This window comes from Ptychodera flava, chromosome 17 (assembly GCF_041260155.1).
Source record: "Ptychodera flava strain L36383 chromosome 17, AS_Pfla_20210202, whole genome shotgun sequence".
Taxonomy (NCBI): domain Eukaryota; kingdom Metazoa; phylum Hemichordata; class Enteropneusta; family Ptychoderidae; genus Ptychodera; species Ptychodera flava.
In genome coordinates, this window is record NC_091944.1 from 14,106,276 (window position 1) to 14,134,067 (window position 27,792).

At 38.0% G+C, this 27,792-nt stretch overlaps 1 protein-coding gene across 1 annotated transcript; it reads right to left on the reverse strand.

The window, feature by feature from the left end:
* Positions 1–11,433: 11,433 nt before the first annotated feature.
* Positions 11,434–25,348, reverse strand: LOC139115518 (NXPE family member 3-like). The gene is made up of 5 exons (XM_070677670.1): positions 25,163–25,348; positions 24,585–24,884; positions 15,558–16,112; positions 13,638–13,678; positions 11,434–12,855 (listed from the first exon to the last, which is right to left on the reverse strand). Exons 2-5 carry the CDS (start codon positions 24,788–24,790, stop codon positions 12,143–12,145), a joined length of 1,515 nt encoding a protein of 504 aa, XP_070533771.1. The 5' UTR covers positions 24,791–24,884; positions 25,163–25,348; the 3' UTR covers positions 11,434–12,142.
* Between the last annotated feature and the right edge of the window lie 2,444 nt (positions 25,349–27,792).

Genomic DNA, 27,792 nt, shown 5'->3' on the forward strand with positions numbered 1-27,792 from the left:
ATTAGTTTTGTTTTCGTAATAAATTTTGTTTAAACGAAACTGCTGAGTTCACCCTTTTGTTCGTTTTCTCTGCACGTAACAAATTGGGGGCTTGTCCGGGATACGAATATTTTGAGCCGTTTGACAACATTTTGACAGCCTTTTCAAAACTACTGTATACTGTGAACTCAGCGAAATTCAATCATGGCGGAATTCAAGCCAGACGAATTTATGGATGACCTTGATCAGGACACATTTAATTCCCTCAGAAAAGACAACCTCATAGCACTGGCAAATTTCCTTAAAGTAGATGTCAAAAGATCTATGCGCAAGCGAGAAATACAGTTCAAGATTGCAAAACATTTAGTTAATTCTGGCCATTTTGAGGAGTCTGCCTTAAAAGATTATGAGCCTGAGTCTTCCTCTGAACTCAGAAAATTTGAATTAGAATTGCAGACAAATTTGGAGATTAAGAAACTAGAATTACAAATGGAAGAAAGACAGAAAGAAAAAGAATTACAAATGGAAAAAGAGAGACAGGCATTAGAAAAAGAAAAAATACGAATGCAGTTAGAAATGGAAGAAAGACAGAAAGAAAAAGAAAGGCAGGAAAGATTAGAAATGGAAGAAAGACAGAGAGAAAAAGAATTGCGATTAGAAGAACAGCGATTACAGGTAGAAATAAAACGTTTAGAGCTTGGACAGTCAGGAAAATTCTTCCCTTCAGACAAGTTTGACATCACTAAGCATTTCAGGTTAGTTCCCCCTTTCCAAGAAAAGGATGTTGATAAATATTTCCTCCATTTTGAGAAAATTGCTCAGAGTCTGAATTGGCCTAAGGAGTCCTGGTCTATGCTTTTGCAGAGTGCTTTGGTGGGTAAAGCCAGAGAAATTTACATTCAGTTGTCAGTAGAGCAGGCTTCAGATTATGATTCTGTGAAGGAATTAATTCTCAAGGGCTATGAGTTGGTGCCTGAAGCTTACCGTCGAAATTTAGGGATTGTGAGAAGGTGAAGGATCAAACTTATGTTGAATTTGCTCGAACAAAAGAACAACTGTTTGATCGTTGGTGTTCTTCGGAAAAGGTCAGTCAGAATTATGACAAATTACGACAACTTGTTTTGATTGAAGAATTTAAAAGGTGCATTCGGAGTGACATCAAGACGTTTATCAATGAACAAAAGGCAGATACATTAGAGGTTGCTGCACGTTTGGCCGATGATTATTCATTGACTCACAAATCTTCATTTCTCAGCAAACCATCCCAGTCCTTTTCCTACAGAAACAATGCAGGTAAATTTAACTCCTCCTTTTCATCCAAGAATTTTTCAAAGGAGAGTAGAAAATCAAATGACAACAGTTCACAGAGTTCAAGTAACACTCCACATCATCAGATCCCAAGTCTCAATCTCCTTCTGACAAACAGTTTGGTACACTTTCTTGTAATTATTGTAAGAAAGACGGCCATTTAATGTCAGATTGTTTCAAATTGAAAAGAAAACGTGAAGGTCAAAGTGGTCAAAGTGGATCTAAGCCAACCGGCTTTATTTCTTCATCAACTCAATTAGAGTCTAATAATGTGTGTAACACATTTTCTGAGGTTAAACCCCTCTCATCCCCAATAATGAGGTCAAGGTCAATTCTTCTCAAGATAGCATTATGGGTATTTTCGAACCATTTATTCATGATGGTTTTATATCACTTTCTAGTGATTTCTCTTCCGCTACCCCTGTCAAAATTTAAGAGATACCGGGGCTTCCCAGTCTCTTTTGTTGGCAGATACCCTGCCGTTTCTGAAAAGTCATTTTCAGGTTCTAAAGTTCTTATTAAGGGGGTAGATTGTAATGACTACATTCCTGTTCCTCTCCATAATGTCTATTTGTCTTCGGACTTTGTTTCTGGACCTGTGACTTTAGGTATTAGGCCTTTTTTGCCTTTTGAAGGGATTCACCTTCTTCTTGGAAACGACCTTGCTGGGGACAAGGTCATCGCTAATCCACTTGTGACTGATAATCCTAGTTTAGATCAGGATCCAGAGCCAATTGAACAAGAGATACCCGATTTATTTCCTTCATGTGCTATTACTCGAGCCATGTCAAAGAAAACTTCCGAGAATCAAAATACTCTCAAAAATAATGTCACAGATGTTGACTTAAATGACACCTTTCTCAGTCAGGTGTTTGACACGGAGCATTCCGTTATCCCTCGTGGATTTGAAACTTCCAGTAAAACTTCTGCTGACCAAAGTCAGACATTTTCTAGATCAAATCTCATTGCAGAACAACACAAAGACCCAGATATTTTGTCTTTGTTTGACAGGGTAGATGATGAAGGTAAAACTTCAGATAGCTCTGTTTCCTATTATACAAAATCTGGTATTCTCATGCGTAAATGGAGACCTCCAGATGTTTTGTTGATGACGACTGGGCTATAAAACATCAAATTGTGGTTCCAAAGCCCTACCGTGCTGAAATATTGCGCCTGGTCCATGAAACGCCCTGGGCTGGTCATTTGGGAGTAAGGAAAACTTATCACAAAATTCTCAGTCACTTTTATTGGCCTAATCTCAGGCAGGATGTAGCACATTTCTGTAAAACTTGTCACACATGTCAAATGGTAGGAAAGCCAAATCAGACTATTCCAAAGGCCCCTTTACAGCCAATTCCTGCATTTCAAGAACCATTTAGTAGGATTCTAATAGACTGTGTTGGGCCCCTACCAAAAACAAGATCAGGAAATGAGTACATGTTGACAATTATGTGTACATCAACTCGGTTCCCCGAAGCCATACCACTGAGAAATATAAAGACAAAGACTATAGTGAGAGCTTTAGTCAAATTTTTCACTTTATTTGGCCTCCCTAAATGTGTCCAGTCCGATCAAGGCTCCAACTTTATGTCTGGTATTTTTCAACAAGTAATGGATCAGCTAGGCATTAAACAGTATAGGTCATCCGCCTATCATCCAGAAAGTCAGGGTGCTCTTGAGCGATTTCATCAAACTTTGAAAAACATGATTAGGACCTACTGTTTTGACACAGAGAAGCAGTGGGATGAAGGAATTCATTTTCTGCTCTTTGCTGTTAGAGAGTCAATTCAAGAGTCTCTTGGTTTTAGCCCATTTGAGCTTGTATTTGGACATACAGTCCGTGGCCCACTTAAGCTCGTTAAAGAGAAATTCCTGTCTGACGACGATGATTGTCTGAATATTTTGCAATATGTGTCAGATTTTCGTACAAGACTCTCTAAAGCATGTGAATTAGCCAGAGAAAATCTTGAGTCATCTCAGCAGTCAATGAAAACCAAATACGATAAAACACCTCAAAACGGAAGTTTGAACCAGGTCAAAAAGTTCTTGTTCTACTTCCAATTCCTGGCAAACCACTCCATGCTCGTTACTTTGGGCCATACCTAATTGATAAGAAATTGAGTGATTTAAATTACATCATAATAACACCTGACAGGCGAAAACAAAAACAGCTATGTCACATAAATATGCTTAAGCCATATTTGGATAGGGATAATCCTACTATAACTCAGCCTGTCAGTACCGTCAGTTCTGGCCATTATGAAGATAGTGATACTGAAACTGACTTGAGTGAAAATACTCTAAACTCAAAGCTGGGCTCGGTCAAGCTTCAGAACTCAGAAATCCTGGAGAAGCTGGAGTCTACAAAGTTGGCACACCTCCAGCCAGAACAACAACAACAGGTGAAAGAACTGCTCCACGAATATAAACACCTGTTTCAAGATGTTCCAACGAGGACAAACGTCATCTATCACGACGTTGATGTTGGGGACAGTAAGCCTGTAAAACAACATCCATACAGACTGAATCCAACAAAAGCAAAATATCTCCAGGAAGAAGTCAAATACCTGCTGGACAATGACTTTATTGAACCCAGTAAAAGTAACTGGAGTTCGCCGTGTATACTTGTTCCCAAATCAGATCACAGTTATCGTATGTGCACGGACTTTAGGAAGGTCAACACTTTAACAAAGACAGACACTTTCCCAATCCCGAGGATTGATGACTGCATCGACCGAGTGGGAAAAGCCAAGTATGTGACGAAATTTGACCTACTGAAGGGATTTTGGCAAGTCCCTCTGACGGCTCGTGCTCGTGAAATATCCGCCTTTGTTACACCAGACGGATTGTTCCAGTACAAGGTGATGCCATTCGGAATGAAGAACTCTCCGGCAACGTTCCAACGGATGATCAACGACGTCATATCCGGGCTAGACGGGTGTGCAGCCTATGTTGACGACGTCGTCCTGTATAGTGACACCTGGGAGGAACACATCAAGCTCATGCGGAAGTTCTTTGAGAGACTGAGTAAAGCAATGTTGACTGTCAACCTTGCCAAATCTGAGTTTGGTTGGGCGAGGGTAACTTACCTCGGACATACTGTAGGACAGGGTGAGGTAAAACCTGTTGATGCAAAATCAGTGCCATTTCAAGTTTTCCCATACCAAACTGCAAACGACAACTGATGCGCTTTCTCGGTATGGCTGGTTACTACAGAAAATTCTGTCCAAATTTCTCCACAATTACTGAGCCTTTGACTAACTTACTTAAAAAGAAAGTAAAGTTTGTTTGGTCAGAGCAATGCCAACAGGCATTTGATACACTTAAAGCCATACTTCAAAGTGCTCCAGTGTTGTCTGCACCAGATTTTATTTTTACTTTGCCATTCAAATTAGCTGTAGATGCTAGTGATACGGCTGCTGGTGCTGTTTTATTGCAAGAGGATAGTCATGGTATAGATCATCCTGTTTGCTATTTTTCACGCAAATTTAACAAATCCCAGAGAAACTACTCTACAATTGAAAAAGAGTGTTTATCTTTGATATTAGCTTTACAGCATTTTGAAGTTTATGTTACTTCTTCAAATCAGCCAATAGTGGTTTATATTGATCACAACCCTCTTGTTTTTCTGCAGAAATTCAAAGGCAAAAATCAGAGATTGCTAAGATGGAGTTTAATGTTACAGGAGTTTAATCTTGACATTAGACATATCAAAGGCAGAGACAATTTAATTGCAGACTGTCTCTCTCGTATTTAGAACTTATTGTTGTTCACACTTTTAAGATTACATTTGTAAAAGAAAGATTTTTCATTGAAAAATTTCTTTTTTTGAAGAGGGGGTGTGTTATGTAGGTCATTTCCCCACACTCATCAGACCTGAGTTCAATTAGTCTAGAACATTCTCAAGGTCACTGCCCTTGATGACCTCACAACCTTGAATTCAATTAGTCATGTTTGGAATGTTCTGGAAAGTTGATTAGTTGTGTAAGGGAGATAATTTTAGAACAGTAATTAGCATGTCAATAAAAGTTCTAGATTGTTCTTATATGCCTTTATAAAAGGGACGTGCACAGCTTCCAGTCAGACTTTTGGGATCGTGTCTCTTGTGTGTTACTAAACTCCAGCAGTAGTCATTCTCAAGACTTTTCAAGACCTTCACTGTCAACGCTGGATTTATACTGTGGTCTTTGTGCAGCTTCAAGCCTGCAAGCCAAAGGACTGTTCATTCATCCGACTGACTGTTACAACTCTGAGACTGGAGCTTTGCCGTCCCAGCTGAGATAAGTAGTCTGTACACTTTTAAAGCTTGTACTCTGTCCCTAACTTAGCAATTAGTTTTGTTTTCGTAATAAATTTTGTTTAAACGGAAACTGCTGAGTTCACCCTTTTGTTCGTTTTCTCTGCACGTAACAGAATCCATAATTTTATTCAATTTGGTTGATAAATTAGGAAAATTTATATGTTCAGTCAACAGATTATGAAAGTTATGATATCACGGAAATGGATACACATCACATGGTTTATTTTCAGACAGGTTTCACGACACATTTTACGTATAAGTCATGAATCCATTATTTACACAGCAACCATCAAATGCATTTATTAAGTTTTCATGGTCATGAAAAAATTAACAGGATGAAGCTTCTTTGATTATACAAATATTACAATACATTTTACAATTTACACTCAATGATTCCATACGGCTAATCTACATTGTGCACTGAATCGACTGCTTTTGACATAAATAATATCACCAAAATAATTCTACAAATGATGTCTTGGTCAGCTCTGATAAATGTTGGCAATAGTTTTCCCAAAACAGAGTCATTGCCACTAATATATATATTCACATGATTAAATGAATCAGATGTATTTGAATTATGCTGACCAACCATAGACCCCAGCTCAAGGGTCTATTGATCAACCAAGCATCCTCACTGGAAAGGCTATTATTTTAATAGCTTTTGCATGGGAAAGTGTACCACTGTCTCTGACTATAAAATACTTTTTGACAAAACATTTTTAATTTCCAGACCCCTTTTCCCAGTGTAATGCTTTACTTCATTATGTTAAGTGTGAACTTATGAAATCTAGACTGAGCATTATCCACTTCAAGCCTGAAACCAGAAATCACCATTTGCCTCTAACCCTTTCATTAAATGGGTTGCCCCCCCCCATTGTTTTCTAAGGTAGATGTCAACCAGTTTATGTGAAAATGGAGGTGAACAGATGAAGTCCCATATTCAGTATAAACAGGGACCAACATTGCACATAGCGATACTGTTTCAGTATAAATGCCCTACCTCTCCATAAGTAGTGTGACCAGAGCATACTATACACACTGAGATCCAACCCAACTGGTATAGTCAACTGATTCAACTTCCTTCACACAGCATGTACACCTTTGATAGGGTCTAATGGTTATAGTTATACCTGAGTGATCTATGTGGTGATGGAAATAACAGTCTTCATATGTGCAGAAGATAGCGTTGTGTTGATATCTTAAATTATAGAGTTTTGCTAAACCTAAACGAATTCTGGTTCATTGAATTCTAGCAGAAGTCAAAACCTGTAGAAGTCATCGGCTGTTTGAAACTCATCCCAATCGTATCAGTAAATATTCAGAAGGCCAGACACTACAGCAATTAAGTATAGAACTACATTTGGTCTACTTGTCTGGTTACTACCTTAGGCTCAGTAAAAGGTTATAGATTATTCTCAGGGGACAACACTGTGGATAAGATTTTTATTCTGTTCAAAGCACCCTCATTTACAAAAAGCCAAACACATCCATCTGTAGAAATTTTTGGTTTCTGAACTGGTTCAGTACATTTTGAAATGTACTTTTACCATTTACATCCCCTATTATAGTGTCCAACATATTAACTACTGATAGTAGGTTATTGATTTACAGAATATGAATAAAATCAGATGTCATGATTTGTTCATTTTCGGGCCCATCACGATGTCCTGCACATTGTTAGCCAGACTGTGCCATGAAAATGAAACATGAAAAGCAATGAATAACGGTTGAAAAACATGTTTTTTACATCTGTTTCCATCCACTTTTATGATTCAACAGATTTATTATATGTTTCCAGCAATTGTGAAAAAATGTGAAAGTCATCATGAAAATGTAGTTTTACCTCTTATCCCACTCCTTTGTGTAATTTTTGTAATTATGTCATGGTAATGTAGCTATAGTGAACCTGTTGTACATATCGAGATGTATATATCTATCACTTTCCTAAAATACTGTACAGACATTTATAGAGAGTAACTGTATTGTTTTTGACCTTGAATAATTTTTGTCAAAAGCAACATTTTGACTTTTTATGTATTTGTGAAAATTTATTCTATAGTGAAGAGTATTAAAAACTTTTCTGTCTGTCACTTGTAGTATCAGTCACTACATTTTTGAGACTAACCAATCAAACCCTGACACATCTGGCATAAGTTTCATGGTGAAAAACTCAATATGACAAAACAGATAGACAACAAACAAGTACCGGTACCCATACACACAACAAAGTCAAATCCGTAGAAGAAGAAAATCCAGACCAACTGACCATCCTGACCAGAAAGTCCATATATCTTCACAAATTCTTGAGTGATAAATTGCCACTGTCCCTCCAAAAACACCAGCCCTCCCCTCTGTAATTTGTCCGTAACGTAGCAATTGAACCAATTGTTATGTAAATTAGCTGATACTGTTTCAGTTATTCCTGGGGAGAATCACAGTCACTCGTGGTCTATTCAGCTCTTGGACTATTCGCCCCGTAGACGTGTGTACATAAGCGAGAAAAAACCCTCGTGGTCTATTCAGCTCTTGGACTATTCGCCCCATAGACGTGTGTACATAAGCGAGAAAAAACCCGCGTGGTCTATTCAGCTCTGGGACTATTTGCCCCATAGATGTGTGTACATAAGCGAGAAAAAACCCTCGTGGTCTATTCAGCTCTGGGACTATTTGCCCCATAGATGTGTGTACATAAGCGAGAAAAAACCCTCGTGGTCTATTCAGCTCTGGGACTATTTGCCCCATAGACGTATGTACATAAGCGAGAAAAAACCCTATTCAGCTCTGGGACTATTCGCCCCATAGATGTGTGTACATAAGCGAGAAAAAACCCTCGTGGTCTATTCAGCTCTGGGACTATTTGCCCCATAGACGTGTGTACATAAGCGAGAAAAAACCCTCGTGGTCTATTCAGCTCTGGGACTATTTGCCCCATAGACATATGTACATAAGCGAGAAAAAACCCTATTCAGCTCTGGGACTATTCGCCCCATAGATGTGTGTACATAAGCGAGAAAAAACCCTATTCAGCTCTGGGACTATTCGCCCCATAGATGTGTGTACATAGGCGAGAAAAAACCCTCGTGGTCTATTCAGCTCTGGACTATTTGCCCCATAGATGTGTGTACATAAGCGAGAAAAAACCCTATTCAGCTCTGGGACTATTCGCCCCATAGATGTGTGTACATAAGCGAGAAAAAACCCAAGTCAGGAAAAGCATTCTCAAAATTCATACCTGGTACTTAATTTGCTTCTAAAACGCTTGTTTGTGTGATTTTCGGCCAAATTTGACGGACACATCGCCAAAACATAAGCATGAGCAAATTCCAGTCACCTCTTGGGTACCTCCACTTTACTGATGTTAGCGCCGCCTACCCATGAGGGGTGACTGGAATGTTGCTCACTCTTATGTTTTAGTGATTCTGTTCAAAGCACCCTCATTTACAAAATGCCAATCACATCCATCTGTAGAAATTTTGGTTTATGAACCGGTTCAGTACATTTTGAAATGTACATTTACCATTTACATCCATTACTATAGTGTCCAACATACTAACTACTGGTAGTAGTTTATGGATTTACAGAATATGATTAAAATCGGATGTCATGATTTGTTAATTTTCGGGCACATGGCGATGTCCTGCACATTGTTAGCCAGACTGTGCCAGGGAAATGAAACATGAAAAGCTATGAATAACAGTTGAAAAACATGTTTCTACATCTGTTTCCATCCACTGTAATGACTCAACTGATTCATTGTATGTTTCCAGCAATTATTCAGAAATCTGAAACTTCAATCAATACTTTATAGTTATTTTTTGGCATTTCAGATCCTTTTATACACTTCAGATGTTTTGCTTTAATAGGGAAAACTGGGCTGAGTAGAACACACATCTAGACTGAAATAAGTAAGTACTATCTTCTTTTAACCCTTTCGCCCAAATGGTTTACCCCACTCCCTTCTTTTTGTTTCCCATGGTAAATGTAAACCTGTTTGTGTGAAAATGGAGTAGAACAGATGACATTCCATGACCAGTATAAACAAGGACCATGCCAGGTTGCCCATACTCATACTGTATAGAAAGATCCTTGATCTCCATATGTAGTCTGACCAGAACATATACTACACACACGGAGGTTCAACCAAGCTGATAAAGTCAACTGATTCAACTTCCTGTTACACAGCACGCACACCTGTGACAGGGTTTCAGAGTTATAGTGACATCTGAGTGATCTATGTCGTGCTGGAAATACCAGTCTTCATATGGGCAGAAAATACTGAGTGTTGTGTTTATTGATATCTTCAATTTTAATAGTTATGGCAGCAGAAATGCTGACAATGAGGCTGAATGATTGTCAGGTTCAACTGGCAGAAGTCAGAGATATATTGAGTTAGTTATGTGGAACTCCTCCCTCTTGGATCAGCACATATTCAAATGGCTATACACTACCGCTTTAGGATGATTTGATGACAGAAAAAGATCTGTAGATAATTCACATAAAAAAATAATGTAACATATTTTCATTCTGTTGAAATCCCAATCATTTACCTACATGTCACGCTTAAACCCAATTAGGTCTACAAAGTCACGGAGGGGAAGGGGTGGGGTGGAGGTACCTTGCACACGGACTAAATCACGTCCATCATTGCATTCACAGACTCAAGGTTATTGAACTGGTTAACTACTTTAAAAAAAATGAAACTTACTTTAGTATATCCATTATTGTCCAACTTAATTTTACAGCGGGTTGTATGTTATCAATTCATACATGTCATTATGATTTAAAATCAAATGTCAGGATAAGCCGAGTTGCTTCTTCCGTCATGTGCTGTACATTACAGATTGGCTGTTGGTGCCAGTGCGTCTCTAGAATGCCAACGAAAGTAAACACTAAAGGCATATTGCATTAAGTACATAATGTTCTATGCACAGAACAGTGATGGATGTGTTCAAATACAGCGTTTCATGCAGTATTACAATGTAATATTAAGTCATGTTTTAAATCCATTCACTTTGGTCATCTAAATTGTTCAACTAAGCTTCTTAAATGCACAGATAGTGTAGGGTCGACAACTACTTTCCAAATTGTTAAATTGAGCAAATAATAGGCTCCTTTGACAAGTAGACAATATTGTAGATCATACAGTGTTGGAAGTGTTATTGTAGCACAGTCACAGTGCACAGTTGAGCACCTAGACACGTGTGTGTTGTGTTGAGCTGGTTCTGAATTCAAAGTTTTAGTAAATCGGCCTCTTTTTAAAGAGGCTTTTCAGGTGACCTAAAGTAGTCCAAATGTAATGCCAACTATTCTTGTAGAGTTTTGCAAATATAAGTGAATACCTTTCACACATGTACATGTCAGGCTTGAAAACATCCAATATATCAATTATTAAATTGGTCACTCAGCCCAACTTGATCCACATAAAAAGTGGTTTGCATTATTTACGCACTCAGCATTGTAATAGTAATATGCCATTTGCTGGTGCAAGCTCTCATTCAATAGGAATGACGCACTAGCGTATATGACACGGTGATATAATTCCCATTTTGTATTCAATGAAGGTTTGATTATAACTGCAACTTCTATAACGTTTTAGCTACCTCTAAGCAATTTTCTTCCTACGCTATGGACAGGATGAAATATCGGGGATGAAATTAAGATATTTCTAAATTTTTGTTTAGGCTGTTTATATCGATAATATTCGTAGAATAAAACTCGAGTGGAGTTTTGAATAATAATGAGCTGGGTATTAAACATTTCAGGTAAGTCATTTTCTCCAGCTTTGCTGAGAACTTGTAAAAAGGAAGTAAAATGGAACATCATGTACTCGTACACATTCTGATACCCTTTAACATAACCACTTTATTCGACTATCTGGCAGACTTGACATATGGTAGTGATGGTATTATCAAGTTAATTATGTTCCATTATGATAGTATATATGGGAAATTCTCACAAATAACTTAATTTACTGCTAAAATATTCAACATTCTATGTAACAAGGCTCAAAGAATTCTGAAATCTGCTTATCCAAATATCATCAACACGGCAAGGTCGACACAGAGGAATACTAAGTGATGCATGTTCATGCAAACAAATTGAATTCAATTCTCAAAAAACATTACAATCCTTCAAATAAGTTCCATTTACAGCTTACAATTTATCCAGCACTCTACCTTACCAGGCCAAAAGACAGCCAGTCTGCTGATCCTAGTATCAGTAACATGCAATAAATAAAGTAATATATGTGGACATGTAGAACACAAGGTGAAATATTTTGGTTCCAACAAATGAATTCCTAGAAAAGTATTACATCAGTTAGTAAAGCCAGGATTTCGAGAAGAAGGTAAAGATCAGAACTTCTCAATTTAGTTTAATACATGATCTTTCCCCTGTTCCACTTCAATTATTTTCTAATTATATGTAAACATGTAGTTTATCATTTTGTATATCGTTGCCTTTTTAGGAGACAGGGTGTGATAACTAGTATTTCTAATGAAATATGGGTTGCCTAGGGGGTTCAATCCGGTAGTATGCCCTACGAGAGTTATTTCAGGGCTCGTCTGGGCACAGATAAGATGCAATCAGATGAATTTCTTGTGCAATGACGTCTTCATGCATGTGGACTTTAGACGGTGTGAAGTGTGACAGACACATATCCCACACATCAACAAACAGAAAACCCATGCCACCAAGCACTCTTCTTAACATCCTGTTTATGTCATAGAAAATCCAGTTATTGCTGTGGATAGCCTGAGCAGCATAACCATTTTCCCTTGGATTGCAACTTTTAATGATGACAGGTATATCTGGGCATTTTTTAACCATTTTTTCAAGGGCATGCTTTGTTCTGATCAACCGTTCCATGTTACCCCTGGTGGTCCATGAAGAAAAGTGAAAACATGCGTTCGTAATAAAGACAGTTGAGTTACAAGGCTCCTTCAAGATATCTTCAACAACATCAATAGTAAAATATTGGTTCCAGAAGAGGGAATCACGAGGGCCAATTTTAAAGTCATGAAACTGATGCTTCTTTTTAGTGTAATTGAATTGGCTGCCTAAGGTCTGATAAATTTGCCCAAGCGTTGAGTCTCCATAAAGAACTATCTCTCTCCCAGCCAAGCACTTCTTGAACTCTTTGATGCTCCACTGTCGAGCCTTACACACCAACGAAGAGTAAATTTTACGGCTTGACCAGAAACCATCGGCAAGTGGAATAGGCATATCAGGAGCACATCTTGGCAAAAGTGGCTCTTTCTCAGGACCTGAAATGAAAGTTAAGGTATGGGTCAGTATCGGACTGTATTATTTCAAGGAAGGAGGTCAGAATTGACTGAAATTTGGTCAACTACATTGTTTTGTTATATTTTAACAGGTAGAATATGATAAATGTTCACAGTTATAGTCACGTGACAGAAAATTGACACTTTCCTGCGAAAATGTATACATTTAAGACATGGTAAAATTTAAACTTGAAAGCTCAAAACTGTTTTTCTGTATAAGCTTATTTGTTCTGAAAGAGCCATTATCACTCAACACAGCAGATACCATAACCTGGATCAAATAATTTGACATATCTATGATTATTTTAAAATGTCCGCAAAATGTAAAATATTGCTCGATTTTTTTAGGTTTTTGAAACCCCCAAAAATAGAAAAGTTAATTATTTTGAATTAGCGATTAGCGATTAGTTGTTTCATGAAGTATCATGCTACTTTATATCTACTAAAGATTTATTTTGAATAATTTTTTGCCTTGAAGATGAAATATCTCATTGTATCCCAGATCTGATATTTGCGGGAAAATATAGACTATTAGTCACATGACTTGGTCAAAATCTAAATTTTTGCAAATACACTTCATACATACATACAGAGAGATATACTTTTGCCAACTTGAAAGCCATTTCGATTGGAACTTTCTAAAACTTGATCCTTACCTAGTCTACAATGTTAAAAGTCTCAGACCCATACCTTAACATACATGCGTACTCCATTGACAATTTACATATGCTTGCTATAAAAATGAAAACTGCCATATAGCTCACCTTCAATGTTGACTGTAATTGTTCCGATAGGACCACCATGGCTGTTGAACCATTAAAATATAAAAAAGAAAAAATGGAAATAAAATCCAACAGCATATGGTGGTTTCACTATCGTGTCTATCAGTATATCCAACAGTATTAAATGAATTGTGCACTCGTTTTTAAGGCGGGTTGGATATATTCAGAGTGAACAAATAAATGTTTACTGTTCAGAGTGAAAAAATAAATGTTTATTGTTCCAGTCCAACATACATCAAGTTTGTTCAGTTCTATTGAGTATCATATGCCATGTCTCATCCAAATTATTGCATACATGAGTGTGTTAAGAAAAAATGAAATGAAAAATATCAAATCGTGCGGCATGTGAGTTTGAAGACCATATTGCTTCATTCTTCGACATAGTTAAACTATGTCGAAGAATCTACAGTTATGTTAGTCTCGTTATGTTAGTCTGACTTCCTGAAAGATAAAATTTCTTCAAGCTCTTCTTCCTCCAAATATTAATGTCGATGGAATGTTTGTTAACCTCCCGATTCTATGCATTGTATACAGTGTATTATATTAGTGTATTATATTGTTATTGACGAGTAAATTTTTCTAATCTACTAATACGCAGATGACAAGAGAGACATTTGATAATGCACATAAAAAGGCTAACTTACACGTTTACCTAACACATACGTAATTCTCAAATTGTTTTAAGTGTATGACGAGATACTACATTTTGCGAACACATCAAAATATCAAACGTAACGGCTAATGTATCCTTAGGAGAAGATTCGGGTGCAGAAAACAAAGAGCAGCACAAATGGGATTGTTATGGAGCAACAGTAAGGGTAGCTATAGTGGTCACTCCGATTGGGAAATAGTTCTGAAATTCAAATCATCGAAAACGTACAGCTGACGCAGGTATATTTGGCAAACCGAATGAAGTATATACTAGTAATTACTCAGCAACTTAGCTGAGCATTTTGCTGTATCCCCTGGCGTTTAAAAACACAGTCCCTCCACCCACTATGCCTAAAAAAGAGTGTGTTCTATTGTCTGAAGACTAACAAAGAATCTACCGAAGAGCTCAGCCGGCAGCTCCTCCACCACTGAGTAGCGCAAATTGCCATTTCTGGAACAAACTATTTTCGATAAGCACCTCGGTCAAGGGAGAGTTTTGAAAAGGGGTGGGATAAATATCCTAGAGTGTAAAACATGATTTGTTGTAGTCATTTTGTATCCTGTCTTTCTTATTCATTTGGATTTTAACTACAAGAAATTAGGTTTTATACTCTTCAATATTTTATTCCCCTTTTTCCAAATTCTACCATATAAGGTAGCGACATACCGTATAGACACCTATAGATTTTTATTTTTTCTCAGTTATAGAAGTCCCCAATCCCAATAAAGTATACATATTTTCTGAAAGCCCTGATATTTGAGAATGCGACCGTGCACAGTACACAGTCATTATTTGCATAATAGTCACGTGACAAGCGTTTTGATGAACCTTCCAAAAATTGGTTTTTCCTCCCTATAGCAAACACGCTGCAAGATTTTCGGTTGAAATTTATGCATTGAAAAGCCTTAGCAATACCATTCAAACTCGTACCTGCGATTTTTTCTCCGAGTCTCCATTCAAATTATATGGCGAGACAATTACAATTCCTTGAAAAGCACCTTAGTCTAACACCTTCAATAGTGAATGACAAAAAAGCAAATCCCAGACACGTATTTGAAGGATATTATCAAGGCTCTAGGTTTCCAATTAACTATTACACTGCATGTTATCTGAAATGCTATAATTTTCCATTTAGAAAAGACATATGATAACTAAAGCCTGGCATTGAGTTTATTTATTTCCGTACTCATTTTTGGCCCATCATCTAAAATCTATTAACAGCTAGTCGACGAAATGAAGAAAAACCTCACCTTTCAAAGAAAATAGAATTATTAGCTAGTGCATTGAACCTGTTTGCAATTTCGTCAAGTCGAGCAATGCTCGTTTTCACAGTCGCAATATCCCTGCAGTCCATCTTTTCTGGCTTCGCACACAAAAACACACTCTTCCCAATAGAAGCAGGTATACTGTACTCGCAGATATCAGACCATGTTCCCTCGTTCAAGAGACTGCACGTACTCTTGGCTTCTTTCTTGCCTCTTCTGTAGACAACGTTCCAGGAAAGCCGGCGCTCCTGTTGTCGAACGTCGATGTTCAAAAAGTGCATGCTTTCTCGTGAAAAGGCCATTGTTATGTTGATGACAGCATGACCGCGCCAAGCTGCATAGAAAAGGACACTGTATGTACCATTAAGGTAGTCAATCACTCGTCCAGCGGTGCTTCTGTACGGCGACTGACTCTCCATAACGGCCTCGAAGAAATCACCGCCTCGTAGACGTGGACGTCCGTTGTCATCGAAAGTCTCCATGACGACATGAATATAATCTCCCATTCGAAAATAACTCCCATCATTTTGAAGTCTGATCCTGTAGTAAATTACAAATGAACTATTAGGGAATGTTCGTTTTTTGGCCCACTTAAAGGAAAGTTGCATGAGACAGATTAAAAAATCTTGCAGGACCGTAGGATCACACTTAACACAGCTGTTTACGCCGTGTCCAATATAGTACAGGTGTATATACGCCGTAACAGGTTGTGTAGAGTGCGATCCATAGGCGTTCAGTGATTTTCATGTATTGTAGAGCGAAAAGCAAACAAAACCATGGCATCCCATTCAGTTATTTTCCAAGTATTGCAAAACTTTAGGGTCCAACTCTGACCAAATACCAAACGTAATACAAATGCACATTTCATGATTATTTAATATTTATTTTGCACAGACCATGTATGCCGTATCCGCCCGTGGCAATTGTTTCAAAGTTGCAGACGACACTCAGAGGACGGTCACGTGATCGGGTAATTTGTTAGTGAATCATTTCCAATGGAGCATAGCCTTTGAACAAATAATTTCTAACATCACTTTTTTTTGCAAGCCATACTTGAAAACAGAGTATTCACACCATAGTAAGGTGATAAACGCGTCAAGAAATGATGGAATGAACGGTCCGTTGTATTCTTTAGCTACCGAGATTAGCGATCCTACATTACACAGAGTCAAACATATTTAACCACAGTTTATCTTATGATATAAAACATTATGCCGTGATATTATCTGAAAATTAAAATATCATCGGGTCTGACCATCAACAGGTGTAACTCATAGTTACTAGGACTTTGAAGAGTACAGCTCAGAAGTATAAAACAATTTAACACGATTGGAACTCATTTGGGATAATTGGATTTTCATATTTTTCAAATTCCTCAAAAGTGTTAGGTGCCGTATAGCTGAATGTTACAATATTATAAATTACTCACAAAACAAGTGTGTAACTTAAAAAGAAAAGCAGATGAGCTTACATATTTGCAGATTAAACAGACATTACTTCACCATCCAATTATCCCAAATTAGTTCCAATCGTGTTATTTTAAATAAAGTGTAATATTAAACAATGATGGATCAAAAGATAAAAGTTTGGATAAATTCTCTGATTATTTAAATAGATTATGTTGGTGCATACAGAAGAAATTACGAAGTGCTCTCTAGAATAAACAAATGAAGTAATTGCTTTACATCATCAGTTCGTATTCTGGCTTTAGTTTCTCCTCCCGGAGGGGGAACTGCAGCCATAAAGCAGGTATACACCAATCTGGTTAAAATCATATGTAGATATGGGCGGCGTTTCAACCTTTACTTGTCCTTTGTTGTTCTTGATAGCTAATATTCACTTCACCACGACTATCACAGCAAACGAGAACATGGTAAACAACAAGGTCGAAACAGCGCCCATCTCTACATCAATTTTCGTCAGGTTGGGTATACACATATTTACCGTGGTTTTGATACGCCTAATTTATCGCTAAATGTAGACATTTGACCGACGAAATGTTAATAAAATGTAGATTTTGAACCCTGACCATTATAGTAAGCACTCTGATGTATATACTATTTTATAGATAATGTTGAGTTTTGACATGAAGCTTTGGCAAAAAAAGTAGATCGAGACATTTGACCGTCTCCCGATAACGGACAGTGGTAGAGTTTGAATCCGTGCCACATTGCGGCCAGTCAATATTCCAATTTATTCATTGAAACAGAACATAAATTAGGCTAACAATCGATTTTTTTGAACACTTTTTCACTTTGATGAAGCGCTTTTTGGTCCTTTTCGAAATGAACAAGTTTTCAACGCTGGTGAAATTATGAGAAATTGGTATAAAGCCTTGTGACGATGGTACTTTGCGGCCAGTCATCAAACGTCATGTCAGAAACGTATCCATTTTCATTAATGTTAGGTAACTCTGTGCAATGTGGTGTTCACCTTTCAAAACTGCAAGTAGGAATTGGCAAGTGCAACTTAATTTCTAATACGCCATTTTCCGATTTACTATTTGAGTTTCGGCGTGGTCTATGCTAGGGAGAGGCTGAGCATGAGATGAGTTATCATGACATCTAGATTGATACAAGTCTAATCATTCCCGTGAATATTACGATTAGGCTAATCATAATTCCATGGGTGTCTGATCCTTACATTCCTGGCAGTTCGCCACCTAATTATGAATCAGCCTATTCCTCTACTTTTTCTGAAAGTATTTTAGATAGAAATGAAAGGATTGACATGATTGAATTGCTCATTTTCTCCATCGTTATGGCATAGCATGCTCCGGTGGGAACAACGCGCCGAGGTCTATCACTCCGGTACAATCCCAGCGCTCCTTGTGTACCGTGCTATCGTGACGTGGGAACCAATAAATGGTACATATTTCAGAAGAGTAATTTAGATACTTTTATTTGGCCACAGGAAATTGTCCTATCTTGAATGTCATGCCAGTCAAGATATTCAACACCGCGACTGTTAAGTTGTTCACCTTGACTGAGTTCCTGCTGCTGCTGCTACTGGTTTGTGTTGAACCGTTGGCTGTCTAAATTGAGTGACCACCACTCAGCTGTAAGGGAGCTGTCATTATTTACGACCTTGGGGTCGGAGGAATGTGAGGGGGGTCACTCAAAAAATTAAAAAAACTTCAAGAGGAAGGTTGCTCAAAATGTGGAGAGGAAGGGGGTTACTCAATTTTTTGTGCGAATTAAATTGAAACACCTCTCAAATTGCACCATTCCACACATCAATTTCTCAAAATGTTCGATGCGAGAGGGGAGAGCTCCTCTCGTGCTCTCCCCTTCGCATGGGGTGTTCTAACAGTTTTACTAGTAAAAGACAAAATGAAAACACCTCTCAGATTGTACCAGACTGCACCATTGCACACCAATTTCTCAATTTTTGCACAGGATCTAGGACAAAACTGAACTGTTGTGAATTCATCCTTTATTATCACAGAAACATATATTTGTAATTGACTTCAATTCAATAATCATTCTGACATTTAACCATACCATATTCTGGCTTTTCATTAGCAGCTGGTAGCTGGAGAAACGACACAAGAAGGTCACATATTTTCTATTCCTGCATATACTTTGGTCTTCAATCTCTGCCAAACTGATAACTGTTTTTTACAAAATGTATTGTCATTGTTTTGTTGTTGAATATTGTGACTCAAACACTGATCATGCAAAAAATGTAATAAAAATATCAGTGTTCAATGTCATTTTCAAACAGTTATACCGAGCGCAAAATAAATTGAAACATCTCTCAGATTGCACCATTACACACATCAATTCTTCAAAATTTTCAAGAGAGGTGAAGCCCCTCTCGTGCTCTTCCCCTTAGGGTGTTCTAACAGTTTTACTTAGAAAAAAAATAAAAAACAAATTAAAAACACTCAGATTTCACCAGACTACACCATTGCACACATCAATATCTCAAAATTTTCCATGCAAGGTAGGGGACAGTTCCCCTAACACTTTCCCCCTCAGCCTCTCGTATGTTCTCCCCCAGCCTGTACTTTCAAATTCTCCCCAGTCAGATATCTTGGTGCAAACCCTGTAATGATACCCATCCAAATTAAACAATACTATATGGTTGGATACTGGTTATAGCGTGAGCTTTTACATCTGTAATTTGTTGTCACTTTGAATTTCATTTTGTTGCTTTCACCTTTTTTCAACCGCCATGAGATAATCGACGATAATCGAGCAAGGTACACCAGGATTTGAAAGATCTTTACTAAGCTTATTGCTGTATATTTTTTTGTAAATTTTACAAACACTGGTATTTAACTTTTCTAAGGGGGTTAGTCAAAATTTCAGACTTAGAGAGGCGGTACTCATATTCATCATGGTTGGCGGGGGGGGGGGTTACTTGAAATTTCGCAGTTTCCTATTAAAATCCTCCGACCCACAAGGCCGAAAATAATGACGGCTCCCCAATCATCTGCTGACCGGTAATATCAGTCGATCACATAAAAATCAAGTCTGCGAAAGTTGAAACATTGTCTGCTGGGAGGTCAGACTGGTAATCAAAATAAATGACACCACCACAGGGTATAAACACACCACGCTTGCTGATATGAATGCATTCTCTTGTTTCGTCGTTAGATAACAATTCGTTGATGAAGACTTGTAGCATTACAATTTAATTTACATGTATTATGATATATGAAGTGTCTCCGAGCGGTTGATTCATGATAACTTTCATTACTAACCATGCTCGCGGCGCGCAGGTATGTAACTTTGCTGTTGGACAGGTCTAGCCAAGGAAAGGAAAGTAACAAAATGTTTAACCACAGACAAATAGAAAGGCAGACTGGCAACGGGTATTGTTCAAGGTGTGAAGAGCTTGCGTAATCCCTCCGTCTTCGCCTCGCCTCAGGTAGCTCTCACCTGTCTTTTCCGAAGAGTGCCGACCATGCATCCTTTGGTAATTTCCGGATTTTCGCCAATTTTTAAGCGAAAGTATGTTCGGCAAAGTTTGTGTTGTTGTTGTCGTGTGGTTCTGAGCGGAATATGCGTGCTGGCGAAAACGAAATTCCTCTCACATTTTTATGAATATATAATGAGTGTGTTTGAACCAAATTTGAAAGTCTTTTATCGATACTGTCTGGTTTTACTCAATGGTCAGTCATATCGTCTTTTAAAAGTTGGTCATGGAAGGACGTGTTTATGAAACTGCTGGCGTGTTATGTTTTGATTGGCGTGAAGCAGTGTTTCTGCCTTGAGAGCTCACAAAGTAAGTATGGTTGCTACGCGATTGGCAGCACGATGCCATATCTCGTCGTACTTTTCACATAATCTCGTGCAATTATCAACCACGAACAAATTCTCGAAAAGATCTAACATCTGTGAAGCTCATTTAATATGAAAAGGCCACAGTCTACCGAGACGACCATGAAACAAAAGGCATGCTGCGTTGCAAGTCTGCCTTTCTATTTGTCTGTGGTTTAACAAAACATTCAACACGCATGGAGTATGTCAAAAAGTTTTGTGATTGGTTCGGTATCCCTCGGTACAAACGCCGTGAAATTCGTTGTACTGCTGATGAACAGTAATCATGTTGCTACCTACTATTTGGTTGGACAGAGGAAGCACATTTGACTGCTACCTCCTTTGAAAAACATTGACAAAGAAGAGTATAATTTTATTTGAATAAGTGGCATGTCAATCGTCCCCTTGTCACTGTTTGGTTCAATCTGATTGGCTGTTTCGAGATGTCCATCATTTACGTCAGGGGGATTCCCAATCGACCATGCCTCAAACTCAAATAGAAATTGTGATTTTGGATCGAATTTGCAGTTGGTTTTTCAACATGGCATATGGCCATGCGGAAATCGATAAATTGAAATACGATTTGACAAACGACTTTTGGTAAGTTAAAAGGAAAAATAAATAGGTATTAGCTAAACGGAATGTTGAAAAAGATAGGATTTTCAAATATCAAATGAAGTTTTCAAAGCAAAATTCTGATTGGCCGCAATGTACCATCCTCACAAGGCTTGTTACCTATTTCTCACACTTTAACTTTAGGCACAATCTATTTAGAAAAGGGCCGGATGTGCTTCATCTGCTCGCCTAAAATATTTGAAATTTGATAATTACCCTTCAATCTATTTTCTAATTGAATACTTAAATTAGAAAATGGACTGGCCGCAAAGTGTCACGGATTGAGGTGCCAGGAATGTAAGGATCAGACACCCATGGAATTATGATTAGCCTAATCGTAATATTCACGGCAATGCTTAGACTTGTATCAATCTAGATGTCATGACAACTCATCTCGTGCCCCGCCTCTCCTGAGCATAGACCACGCCGAAACTCAAATAAGAAATCGGAAAATGGCGAATTGGAAATTAAGTTGCAGCATAGACCCTCGAGAAAAAGAAACCTCAGCAGTTGCCTGTCCCGTTTTTCTCGAGAGTCTATGGTTGCAGTCGCCAATTCCCTCTTGCAGTTTTGAAAGATGTCACACCACATTGCACAGAGTTACCTAACATAAATGAAAATGGGCACGTTTCTAAGATAACAAGCAGTTACGATGACGTTTGTAAATGAAACACTGACCGGCCGCAAAGTACCATCCTTTCAAGGGTTTTTACCAATTTCTCATAAGGGAGCTTTCAGTAATTACAGGGGGTGGGCCGGGGGAATTGGGGGTGGGTCACTTTTTAGAAAACAGCTTAAGGGGGAGAGTCACTTTTTATAAACCTTCTTGGGGGGAGGGTCACTTTTGACAGAAGCTGATTCTATGGCCAAAAGGTTGATTGTCCGTGTGATATTTCCTGAATAGGAAATCACCAACAAAATACGTACACATTATCCACAAGTTTCACAAGCAAAGAAGATGCAGTGGTATCCTACATTAAACACCTTGAACAGTTAAAACTGATAAAAGACAAGCGACAAAAACATATGCAACAGGTGGAAAAGTGTATATCAATTATCAAATGTACATAAATGCAAAGATATTGTCAATTTTTATATTGAAACAAATTGTGCATAGTTCTCTCATAGACTACCATGTATAGTAAATCAACTTTTCAGTGAAATTCCAAAATCAAATTTCTTGCACAAGAACAATAATGTTAATAATCCAGCATACATAAATGCACAGATTTATCTAATTTTGTACTGAAAAAAAATTATTTATAGTTTCATCATAGACCCCCATGCATAGTGAATTGACATTTTGGTGAAATTCTAAAATCAAATTTATTACACAACCATAGACTTGTAACCACTCTAGTCTAATCAAGAACATTAATATCAATAATCAAGAGTACAGAAATGCAATGATTTACCTGTTTTTGTGTTGGAAAAAACTATTCATAGTTTCATCATAGACACCATGGATAGTGAACCAACTTTTTAGATGAAATTCAGAAATCAAATTCTTCTACACGAATGCACACTTTACTTCCAAATTCAAGCAAAGTACATTTAAATACATTATCAAACATATATAATATACAGATATAGCATGTTTTGTGGGGGAAAATTGTCAATAATTTGCCTGATAGACTCCATGTATTATGATTTTTTATTTTTGGATGAAGCACTAAATCAGCCACATCTTGCCTTCTTATTGTTGCACAAAATATGGTGACCCTCCCTCAAATGTATGAAATACCACATCTCTTCAAAAATTCTTGCGTGATAAATTGCGACTGTCCCTCCAAAAACACTAGCCCTCCCCTCTGTAATTTGTCCTTAACATAACAATTGAAGCAATTGTTACGTAAATTAGCTGATACTGTTTCAGTTATTCCTGGGGAGAATACCGCAGGGTCAAATTTTAGAATGTCGGACAAGGGGGAGGGTCACATTTTAGACAGGAGGATAGTGGGGAGGGTCACATTTTACGGTACAGGTGTGCGCGAAATTCCCCGGCCCATCCCCTGTAATTACTGAAAGCTCCCTAATGTAACCAGCGTTCACAACTTGTTCATTTCAAAAAGGACCAAACAGCGCTTCATCAAAGTGAAGGAACGTTTAAAAACTGATTATTAGCCTAATTTCTATTTTCTGTTTCAATGAGTAAATTGGAATATCGACTGGCCGCAATGATGCGCCACGTATTATATTGGTGTGTCAGCTTCAATTTATACTGAAAGTATTACGATCCAGACTGTTACCTAAACTCGTATTCCCCTAAAAAAGAGCGCGATAGCTCGTGTACACGGTGATTGCATCGCGAAATGGTTCAGTCGACGAAGGCTAAATTCACACGTACGATGCGCACACACATCATTAACGACGATGTGCTCAGTACACGTCTTTGCCGTTCACTGATAAGACTCTCGCAACCCAAAGGTATGATGGCATAGTTCGGCAGGAGTGTGATGTCGATCCACTGGTCAGCACTTATAGTTTATCAATCATTCATTATTTCGTAATAAAATATCAAAATGCACAAACGAACATCAAAAGCAAATCAAATATTGCCGATAATGTAGCTATAAGTATGAGACAAGAGGTACGGCAACATTGACTTAGACAATATACAGTTGTACGCGCCTTAACGAAAGATAAACGTTTACTCAAACTTAATAATAAGTGTCCAATTTCAAAATCAAGAATAAAAGTCGAGAATGACCTGGCAAATTTTGGTAGCATGGAACAAATAACTTGCATTTAACGATATTTGACATTCAAAATAGCCACAATTGCCGCGTTAACTCTATGGGTAAAAATAAAGATTTTAGACTTTCACAAAAATAGGCCGGTGGATATTTTAGTACTGCATGAGCTTGAAGATGAGCCCCCACGAGTGGTAGACCCCCCCCCCCCCCCCCCCCCCCCCCCCCCCCCCCCCCCCCCCCAAAAAAAAATTATAAAAGTGAGAAAGTCGAGTCGCATTCTATCTTGTAACAGTGGCGCCTAAAATAGGAGAGTCTGTTTGGCTCACACAAGATGTTACTAGTTTGTTTGACTGTTATGTTCTGAACCTAGTGGTGAACCATGTGAAACACCAAATCGCGCGTAACCCAGACATTTCTCTCACTTTACGTACCTTGTTTTGGAAGGTGACGTCACTCCCAGAGAGCCACTACCTGTGTCCAATGACCATGCCTTAGAACGGTGGCTAAGTTTATCCCTGCCGTATGGTGTATTTTGATACTCACGTTCAAGTTCATCAACCAAACCCAGCCAATCCATTGCGAATGGTGAATATTTGGTAAGGCAAAAGTTCGACTTCTTTTTCATTGCTGTCGCCATAGCTTTGTGCCCGAGTTAATTCGTCCAACGAAGCAGAGATTGAGTTAATCTTGGGATTTATTGATGGCAATGATGCGCTGTTTGAAGTTGACGCCTTCAGAAGACAGACAGAGACAGTCGTTAAAAAGCAATATTAAAATCAGACGTAGGGTATGGCAACGTCTATACTTACACAGTGTTCTCTTGTTGTCGCCTTTCGTGCTATCGTCTCGCTGAGAGACAGCAAGTTAAGAGATTGGTTTAAAAGAAACCATCTCCATTGTAATGCAATATATGCCATTTTAGCTTTGAATTGCGGAACTTTCCATAAAAAGAGGGAAAATATCTTCAACTAACAAACCAAAGCCAAAATTTGCTGCTTTTCTTACTTACCATATACAAAATAAACAAGCCACAACTCACGCCAAAGACAAACAACACAGCTGGACGCACCCAACGAAACGGACGTTCATAGCACGTTCCCGAGGCCATCTTCTCTTTACTGTCTTTAGTTCAAATACCCTACCTATTCTCACAGCCTATGGATTTGAGTGTACAAATATAAAATAAAAACCTACTGATGCCTGTAAAAGCTGGGTTATGCAAATATCAGAAAGTTAAACTGCTGTTATACGTATTGTGATTGGTCCAGGAATTACGAATCATCACGTAAATCACGGCTCGAAAGGACGGGGATCATTGGATAAATGCCAAGTTTTGGTGGGCGTTTTCATGTGCATGCTCTGTAAAATGTGCATATGATTATTGTCATCCCAATAAAGAGTTGTATTTGTATTCACGTTTGTCAATAAAGAACGGGGTTTTGTTTGTTTGTTTGTTTGTTTGTTTACAAGTATAGTCAATAAATGACACTCTAAAAAGTTTCGAATACAATCCCACATGAAGTAAAGCATACCCCTCCTCAGATAGGGTGAGTATTCAGAGAGAATGGTGGACACACATGAGTACTTACTCCGCATGGCAAAGGAGGGGTATGCTTTATTTCATATATGGCATTGTATTAGAAACTTTTTAGAATTCGTTTTCCCAATTTCTAGTACTAGTTCATTAACCAGTGTCAAACTATGGGTTTCAGCCATTTTGTTAAAAGGATTGCAGGACAGGTCTATGAACTAAAAATGTTGACATAAAGAAATAAGATGCAAACAAAATGAAAGAATGAAATAAAAATGTGATAATGAAATAGAAAAACAAACAAAATACACTTTATTAAAAATGTACATGTTAACACAACGAGATAATTACATCAAAATGAAATAATGTTAACACAAGTGTTTTGGCATTAATCTCACCCCATATCTATCAGGCAAACTATTGACAATTTCCCCCCGCAAAACAAACTATATCTGTACATTTACATGTTTGTGAATGAACTTTGCTTGAAGTGGGAAGTAAAACGTGCATGTGTGAACAAGAAATTGGATTTTTGGATTTCATTGAAAATGTTGATTTACTATACATGGTAGTCTGTGAGGAAACTATAAATAATATTTTTCCGATATAAAAATAGATAAATCTTTGTATTTATGTATGCTTGATTACTGATATATTTGATTAGAGTAGAGTGGTTCAGTGTTTTCTCCACCAGTCCTGTTCATTGAAAGGGACAAATTCTTTCCAATTTTCAAAATTAGAGGGCAGACTTGATATTTCAGGGGGAAGTCACTTTAATGTTGATTTTTCCTTCTGTTTGATTGTTCCCACGGACACGATTTGGTCCAAATTTGGGTTTTAATTCAATGGAAATATGTGCCGATCACTGGGCGCCGATCAAACAATTGTGTTGTATCGCGATCAAGATCAATCGTCACTGCAGCGTACGTGTGCCTAAACAAAAGCTCGAGTTTTCCGTAATTCCACCATTGATACAGTGTTTCAAGTTCTGCTTTCAAACTTTACCGCTAGAACATGAACATGAAAATTACGCTAGTATCCATGGAGATTAAACCACAACTACGTCGTTGCCTGTTCAATTCGATGCGTACGCTCCACGTCACACAAAACTGAATGACAGGCGATATTTTGTCTTTTCCGAGTATTATGAGCATGATGAGTAGAAACAATGAACAGCAAATCCTACATTATGCGCTTGGGTCACCCTCACACATCAGTATATGTAGACGCTGTATACGTCTTTACTCGGTGCATCTGTGCGCGATTTTCGCGCGGTCAGTAACTTTTTGGCGCAGACAGTGGCTCGAATTGCGCAATTTGCGCAATCGCGCAGTCGAGAGAAAACCCAGGTGGTTACAAATGCATGTCTGTGCAAGAAATTGGATTTGGAATTTTACCAAAAGGTTGATTCACTATACATGGTAGTCTATGAGCAAACTATGAATATTTTTTTTTCAATACAAAACTTGGTAAATCTGTGACTATATACTCTCGATCATATTAATGTACTTTGGACTAGGGTGGTTACAAATGGATGTATGTGCAAGATATTGGGTTTTGGAATTTCACCGGATTGCTGATTTACTATACATGGTAATCTATGAGAGAACTATGATATCAATATTTTCCAATATAAAACATAAAACTAATAATATCTGTGCATTTATAGACTTCAAGTCTATTTGATAATTGATATCCACTTGCCATCTGTCCCATATGTTTCTTATCTCTTGTCTTTTATCAGTTTTAACTGCTTCTTCTTTGCTGTGAAGCTTGTCGGTAATGTGTATGTATTTAAAAGAATCAATGTATTTTGTCGGCGATTTCCTATTCAGGAAATATCAAATGGACATTCACAGGTTTGGCCGCAAATCATCTTTGTTGTGTTAAAAGTGACCCTCCCCCAAAAAGTGACCCTCCCCCTTGAACAGTTTTCTAAAAAAGTGACCCTCCCCCTATCCCCGGTCCATGCCCGTCCGCACGCCTGACAAATTACCTGGTTGGCTTTTCCAGCTTGCTCGAGCTCGGCTGGCCATGATATATGATCGATGCAAGTGCGCCGCTGGCGGTAGGGATAGACATGGCTAGTGACGTCATCGATTTCTGAC